The sequence below is a fragment of the Bufo gargarizans genome, chromosome 6 (assembly GCF_014858855.1).
Source record: "Bufo gargarizans isolate SCDJY-AF-19 chromosome 6, ASM1485885v1, whole genome shotgun sequence".
In the NCBI taxonomy this organism is placed as follows: domain Eukaryota; kingdom Metazoa; phylum Chordata; class Amphibia; order Anura; family Bufonidae; genus Bufo; species Bufo gargarizans.
Window position 1 is genome coordinate 106,263,052 of NC_058085.1, and position 8,031 is coordinate 106,271,082.

The 8,031-nt window shown below is 45.8% G+C and overlaps 1 protein-coding gene across 1 annotated transcript; it reads left to right on the top strand.

Annotated features, from left to right (window-relative positions):
- The first annotated feature begins 2,214 nt into the window (after positions 1-2,214).
- LOC122941108 (cytochrome c oxidase assembly factor 3 homolog, mitochondrial) lies at positions 2,215-7,708 on the top strand. Its single transcript, XM_044298117.1, has 2 exons — positions 2,215-2,413; positions 7,305-7,708. The coding sequence occupies exons 1-2, from the start codon at positions 2,245-2,247 to the stop codon at positions 7,406-7,408; spliced, it is 273 nt and encodes a 90-aa protein (XP_044154052.1). The 5' UTR covers positions 2,215-2,244; the 3' UTR covers positions 7,409-7,708.
- Positions 7,709-8,031: the final 323 nt, after the last annotated feature.

The following is an 8,031-nucleotide window of genomic DNA, read 5'->3' on the forward strand; positions in this document are numbered from 1 at the left end:
CGGTTATGTATCATCTGTCCAAGGGACATTCTATCAGAAGCTTTGCGGCTTGTCAACATGCATTTTGGCAAATTCCAGTCTCGCTTTTTTTTTAATTTGCTTTCAACAGTGTTTTCTTCCTCAGTTGTCCTCCATTAAAGAGGACCTTTCATCAGTTTTGCAAAAGTCTAATTAGGCATTAGGGTGTCATCTTATAGGGCGGCCCCCACTGATGCCATGGCAGTTTTTTCCCCCCAAAAGATACCCCCCCCTGTTCATCCACTGTGGTGCCCCGTTGATTTTGGCGCCTTATATTATAATGAGAAGTATCGGAACATTGAGGAGGAGCCTGAGTCTTTCTCAGTGGGCGTCTCCTTCTCCAATGGTTGTAGCGCTGTCCATCCACAGCGCAGAGCGTCAGAGCCAAGGAGGTTTTTTCATCGGAGCCAATACATTCAAATACTGTGCGGAGCTCCTGCTCTCTACAGTATTGAACACTGGGGTTATTTATTTATTTTGTAAAACCGGAAAACCCCTTTAATTATGTAATCAGAAAAACACTTTAAAGGGAACCTGTCACCTCCCAAAACCATCCCAAGCCGCCAGCAGTACCTGCATGTAGCCAGCACTGTGTTTCTGACGTTGCCTTTCTTCCTGAAGGCAGATACTGAGAATTCTATCCCCTGCCGGCGCGCTTCTCCACACATGCTTGAATGCACGGGGGCAGCGGCCCTTCGCTGTGACTGACAGCGCCTATGCAGAGAGTTCGGCTGGCTTTGCTGAACAGCCGGCTGTCAGTCACAGCGAAGGGGCCACCAACCGATGTTATTTCACAAGTGAGGTGCGCCCGCTATCGTGTGGACAACCAATGCTTCCTTGTGAAGGGTCTTTGCATCTGATTTATCACGAGATGTGTTATTTATGGGTCTAAGCTAAAAGGAAACCACTGGAAGCGGACACAAATCTCTGGTGGGCCTTCCACTACTTTATCTAAAATAAATATGAGGTCACTCTGCTAAATTCTGGAGACTCTGACCCATTTCATTATAAAACAAGCAGATGAACAGACAAGACCTCTACCGCCACCTCCCAAAAAGTTTTTTTGGGCTGCCCAGGCCTAACATGTACCAGAGGTTTACCGCCAAAAGTGCAAAGTCCTCTACCATGTAGCTAGTGGACCACACATCTGTACTGCCATATGCCATACTACTGGAGTGCAGGGCCATGAACGAAGCCAGGAAACATAAGTACAGTTTTAGGGTGGCACAACAAAACCCAGATTAGTGCCCATCCTGCACTCACCTGCCTTTCCCACTCATTGAGGGTACCCTCTTTCACGACTGCAAAGTCTCACCTTGCTACCTCCATAGAATTCCCCTTGCCGCAGGCCATAAGACAACTGCCATCTTGGCTACCAGCGTATCATGACCTGCGGCACCCAATCCTCCATTCTAGGGTCACATCAGGCAGCCTTACTGCCCCTCCATTGCCCCCTCCCCCCGTCTATATATGATCATGTGCAGATTGTCTAATAGAAAGAATATCCGTGAGGGGGGCGCTGCCACCAGTCATTAGCGAAGACGGCAGGGCTTTCTTCCGGAATACTCCTTCTGCCTATCGTATGCTTCCTGTGAGGTCATTGTGCCATGTGTCACCTTAGCCCCCTGACCCTGGCTTTATAACATACAGGAGTTATTTTATACATGCAGTACACTATATGTCTATATACTTGGCGGATATATATATATATATATATATATATATATATATATATATATATAAAATCAGCTGTCTACCTTTCTTCATAAACTGGAACTATGGCGGACATCAGCACAAGGTAAGGAGCAACCAATCAGATCGCAGTTAACAGGACAGTTGGAATTTGAAAGCAGCAAACCAATTGGTTGCTGTGGGAACCCTCACTAAAATAGTGACCTTCAAAATTCTTACATGAAAACAATACAGACACCTCCACTCCCGTTTATTGTCCCTCACGTTCTCTTTTTATAAGCAAATTGGTGTGGAATTACGCAACTTAGATCCAGTTACAACCTACGCCGGCGCCATATTTGTTGTGGGCAGTATGCCAGTCCAAGCTGGATTTGTAGCGGACGTCATCACTCCTATTACCTGACAGCGTGTCTTGAACGGTGTTGTAAAGTAATAATAAGAAGAATACATTATTTAGCAATGTTTAAACGTCCAGCGAGAGACGCCCCGAAGCTTAGTAGTGACGTCATCTGCCGGCGCGGGTGACATTTAGACATGGCGGACAAGGGAAGCGCGCATGGGCCGGGCTCTATGGAGCAGGAGAAGCTGACCAGAGAGCAGATACGGAGCAGGGAGATGGCTTACTGGGCGAAGAATTCAGGAAGGCTGCGGACGAGAAATATATTCACCGGCCTGGCCATAGGAGGAATAGTGCTGGGGATCTGTATCCTGTACCGCCATGTGTGCACTGACCTCTGCGGTCACTTCTCCTCATATGTTCTTATGGGCACGGTGACCGCCACAAGTAATAGATACATCTGTCTGTCTTATTCCAAGTATCTATCTCTCTAGGATATACTGTCTGTCTGGTATGTCTGTCTATACATCTCATATCATACCTATTATCTGTCTGTCTGTCTGTCTGCCCGCCTGCCCCCTGTCTGTCTATCCATCCATCCTGCTTGTGGTTTGGCTGCTAGAATCTTCTTTCTCATATAATCAGTGTCTGTGGCTTCCGTTACAATAATACAACCGAAAGCATCCGTCATGAACGGATCCGGTTGGATTATGTCTTCTATAGCCATGACGGATCCGTCTTGAACACCATTGAAAGTCAATGGGGGACGGTTCCGTTTTCTATTGTCAGAGCTCCACATCGCGGACAGAAAAACGCTGCTTGCAGTGTTTTTCTGTTCGTGATGGGGACGCAACAGAACAGAATGTATTTTGGTGCACTCCGTTTCGTTCAGTTTTGTCCCCATTGACAATAAATGGCGACAAAACTGAAGCTTTTTCTTCCACTGTTGATATCCATGACGGAACTCAATAGCGGAATTGAAAACTCTAATGTGAAAGTAGCCTAATGCTGTTTTCACACCTAAACTCTGGAATATGTCCAGATTATCAGGTCCGGAGATTTACTGGCGTTGGCCTTTCACACATTTAGCTATTACCCTGGAGATGTTCCATGTCAGGTGCGTTCTCACTACAGAGGAAATGTTCCAGGTCCCTAGGCACGGGGCGGGAACTTTAGGCATGGCCGCGGTGATTTTCTGGAACGTTTACTGCTGTTTTCACATATGCGCTCACTCGGAGTTAGACTACTTTCACACTGGCGTTTTGGCTTTCCGTTTGTGAGATCCGTTCAGGGCTCTCTCAAGCGGTCCAAAACGGATCAGTTTGGATTCTGAATGGAAAAGGATTCGCTCAGAATGCATCAGTTCAGTCTCCATTCCGCTTTGGAGACGAATGCACCGTTTTTGTGTGTGTCTGACGAAACTGAGCCAAACGGATCCGTCCTGGCACACAATGTAAGTCAATGGGGACGGATCCGTCTCCTATTGACTTTCAATGGAGTTTCTGTCTTGGCCATGTTACAGATAATACAAATCAGTTTTTGCAGATCAATGACGGATCCGCCCAAAACGTGAGTGTGAAAGGGGCCTTAGTACTAGGGCTCTGCGGAGAAAGTCTGGGTAAAGTCCCAGACAGATTTTGTGGATGTTCGCATTCAAACATACAGCCCCTCCAGTTAACTCAAGAAAATGTCTGGATTCCACTAAGTGTGAATGGGGCTTAAAGGGAACCTGTCACCGGGATTTTGTGTATAGAGCTGAGGACATGGGTTGCTAGATGGCCGCTAGCACATCCGCAATACCCAGTCCCCATAGCTCTGTGTGCTTTTATTGTGTAAAAAAACTGATTTGATACATATGCAAATTAACCTGAGAGGAGTCCTGTCCCGGACTCCTCTCACGTACAGGACTCATCTCAGGTTAATACACAGAATCCAGGTGACAGATTCCTTTTAAATATAAATCTGCTTAAAAATATTAGAGTTTCCCCATTAACATGGGTTATAATAGCCAGCGGAGTGACCCACAAACAAGAGCACTTAATAACATAACAAAGGGGTTATCCGGAAACAGATATTGATGACCTGTCCCCCCCCGTTTCTGGTATCGATGGTGATAATGATACAGTGTAGATTCAGAATGCAGAAGACTGTCCATCTATGTAGTGGTCGTGCCGGGATCCTGCTGCTCTCGGAAGGTGATGCTGACACTGCTGCTTCTTCTTTGCACAAAACAGCTAATTGTGGGGGGTCATCAGTGTCGGACCCTCACTGATCTGATATTGATGACCTATCCTGAAGATCGGGCATCAGTATCTTTAGCCCAGACAACTCCGATTGTCGGGAATACATCCTATGTCCCCTTTTGCAAGGGTCATACCTACCTACTCCCCAACGCAACATGACCTGAGCGCCAAGGAGGAAAACCGTAGCCTTGGGGTGGGAGAAGAGCAGGTTTGATCCTTTCAGGAGTGGAGGCAGGCACCTGTTAGAATTTATGTATTCCCGGACAACCCCTTTTAAGACTGATGTTTCTTTTGCCAGTCTTCATCTGTGGTCCACTGGTGTCAGATACCGGCACAGTTATTAAAGGGGTTGTCCCATCTCACTAAGGTATGCCATAAATGGCAGATAGGTGTGGAACCCACTCCTATCTCTCGAATGGGGCCTCTGTAGTGAAGGAGAACAGCTGTGAATGTGTGGCCATCCTCTATTCACCGCTATGGGAGTTCCAAAAATAGCCCATCACTGGCTCAGCGATTTGCAGCGGCCTCATAGCGATGAACTGAGAGTTGGTCGCGCTTGCACAGCATCCACCCCATTCACTTCCGTGGGACTTACGAAAATAGCTAAGCACATACACCGGATAATTTTGAAAATGGCAGTGAATGAAGGGTGATCATATATACGCAGTTGCTCTTCAATTTGTGGGCCCCATTCTTGATATAGGAGGGGGTCTCGGAGTTGGCGATATGCTATAAATGTTGAGATGGGACAACCCCTTTAAAAGGTGCACGCCTCTTAAAGAGGACCTTTCACTAGTTTAAAAACTAACTATATCAGTGGGCAGAGCGGCGCCCAGGGGTCCCCCTGCACTTACGAGTATGTCTGGGTGCTGCTCCGTTCGCCCAGTATAGGCTCACTGATATAGTTCGTTTTTAGTTTTTAAACTAGTGAAAGGTCCTCTTTAAGTGTGATGCATCTCGGGCTGTCCGTACGCCAGCACTGAAATATATAGGAGTTGGTGTAGGTTTAAGGTATCATTTATGCCAGTTTTCTTGCGTGAATTATATTAACCCCCTTCCTCCTGTATGCATTTTAGGTGGTTAGCGAGCAAGTACTTTTATTTATTTTTTTCGCTATAGAGTTCTTTTGCTATTGCCTCATGCATACGACCGTTGTTGTTTTGTAGTCCGTTTTTCACAGATCCGTTGTTCAGTATCTGAGTTTTTTTCTTTTCTCTGATTTAAGTCCTCTTCCGTTCCGTTATTGCACAAAACATATCCATATGGTTTCCGTATTTGATCCCTTTTTTGCGGATCGGAAACAGTAACTTATTAATCACCAAACACATGAGCTGTATGGGCTGGGCATTTCTACAGTATGAATCCGCAAAATACGTGTGTTCCATGTGCGTTCTGTATTTTTTGCGGACCCATTGATTTGAATGGGGCCTTGAACCGTGATTTGCGTACAATAATAGGACATGCACTATTTTACGGAACGGCCATGCGGACAAACGGAATGCACACTGAGTAACTTCAGTATTTTCTCCAGCCCCATTGAAGTGTGAGGTTCCGCATACGGTCCGCAAAAAGAACGGAAGCGGAAAGAAAATACGTTCGTGTGCATGAGCCTTTAGAATAAGGCCTCTTGCACACAAACTTTTTTTCCCGTTTACGTTCTGTTTTTTGCATTCAGTATATGGACCCTTCATGGAACCATTTATTTCAATGGATACACAAAAAAACGGAAGATACTCCGCATGACCTCCGTTTCCAGTTTTCCGTTCTGTTCAAAGATAGAACATGTCCCATTATTGTCCGCATAACGGACAAGGATAGTACTGTTCTATCAGGTGCCTGCTGTTCGGTTCAGCAAAAAACGGAATGCACACAGACATCATCCGTACTTTTTGCAGACCGCAAAATACAGAAAAAGCCATAAAGTCGTGTGCAAGAGGCCTAAGGCATATTGGTGGTCATTTGTACTTTTGACACATGGATTTGAAGAAAGCATGTTGCATAGCTGTTATAGTGTAGTGTAAGGAAACGGGAACGTCTTCCAGCGGTTCTGACTCTGCGTACCAGCTAACAGTGCCAGGTAGGAGCTTTGGGGCAGGGTATGCATACCCTTATCTGAGCTTTTATTAGCTGCTTCACTCCAGCCAGCAAGTGCTGTAGTGTAAAGAAGGTCCCTCAAGCTGAAGTGCTGAAGACCTCCTTCACAAGTCCTCTGCTCAGCTCTGAGTAATCCAGCTAGGAGACCACTAAAGCCACCCCATTACAGCAGAGGCGGCTGTTCTATGTGCTTAGCAGCAAGAATAGCTCTTGGCCTCCACTCTTCATACTCATCAGCATGGCAGGCATTGTAACTGGCTATATGCAAAGGACAACACCATTGAAAAGGTGAATATGCATGTATGCACTGGTAGGATTGATTATGGCCCATAACCAGATGCCTTACCTGAGATGTGCTGCAGGAACAGGCCCTCTCAGATCACATTACAGGGGATGTGCAGTGCTCAAATATTGATGATCTAACCTCAGGATAGGTCACCAATATCAGATCGGTGGGGGTCTGACACCCGGGTCCCTCTACAATAAGCTGGTGTTGTGCTTCCACGTAATTTACCTACTCGTCATCTCTTTTATAGAGGTGGCGCAATGCAATTACAGCTGCTTCATCCTATTCAAGTGAACTGGATGAGCAGTTGTAATTAGGCCTCTTGCACACGACCGCATGCCCCTCTGAGATATACGGTCCGTGAGCGGACCATATGTCCCAGAACGGCATTGGTCGTGCGCACACAGCCTCATAGATTACAATGATGCTGTGCACGTCGGGCCGCCTGCACTCATTTGATCTTATGAGTATAATTAATACAGTACGTGGAAATATTAAATCCAGGTACAGGCTATGCCTATAATTTATCGACTGTCCACCCTTTGTGACAGCACTAATAGATTTCCTTGTTTCTGGGGGGTGTAGTTTGTAGCGGTCTTCCCTATTTTCCTTACATTTCTTCACTGATATACAGACGGGTACACCTTCTTTTCTGTGTCTCAAGAAAAGTTTCTGGATGAGCTTGAAGATGAAGCCAAAGTTGTACGAGCAAATTATCCAAAAACATCAGCAAATTAAATGGCCATTGGGACATGAACTGCGGCTTATGAAGTCTCTCGAATTCTCCAGCCATGGGAATGAGCAATTTGAGTCCGGAGCTCTGATGTTCGCGTACAGTAAATCCAGTCCAGGGTCAGAAGTTATCACAGACTGAAAGATATCTGTATGACATAAATGTATGTTCCGTCTGGAATGTGGTGGGTGGTAGATCTCCGTATCTTATTCCAGCTCCCTCACTTGATTGCCCTTGTATTAATAAAACTTATAAAGACATCTGCTGTATATTTATTTAAATAAAATTTGAGAATTTTCACTATTTTCAAAGTGGACTGTTCTTTACTACCTGGAGTAACATACTGGATCCTTTGGGGTAAGGACATATAGCAGCTGCAAACCACACTCTCATGCATTTTTACGACTTCCCACTTATTGTGGCAGTGTTTAATAATGTTGCTTGTGCCACTTTAGCCCGTGCTGTGCCAGCTTGGTTCAGTCAGTTGCCATAGTGTGTGAGATACTGGAATGGGGTTTCATGACTCGCTTAGATAGTGATGAGTGCTTTGCGTCTGACTCCTGGCGCCCACACCAGTTGGATAGGACCACTGCTTCCGCCTCTCTTCCTTGGTTGCTGAGGTCATGTT

Coding starts and splice junctions, on each gene's coding strand:
- LOC122941108 (XM_044298117.1), top strand. CDS start 2,245: ATGGCGGACAAGGGAAGCGCGCATGGGCCGGGCTCTATGGAGCAGGAG. Junction 2,414..7,304: donor AGGAATAGTGCTGGGGATCT/GTATCCTGTACC, acceptor ACTGATATACAG/ACGGGTACACCTTCTTTTCT.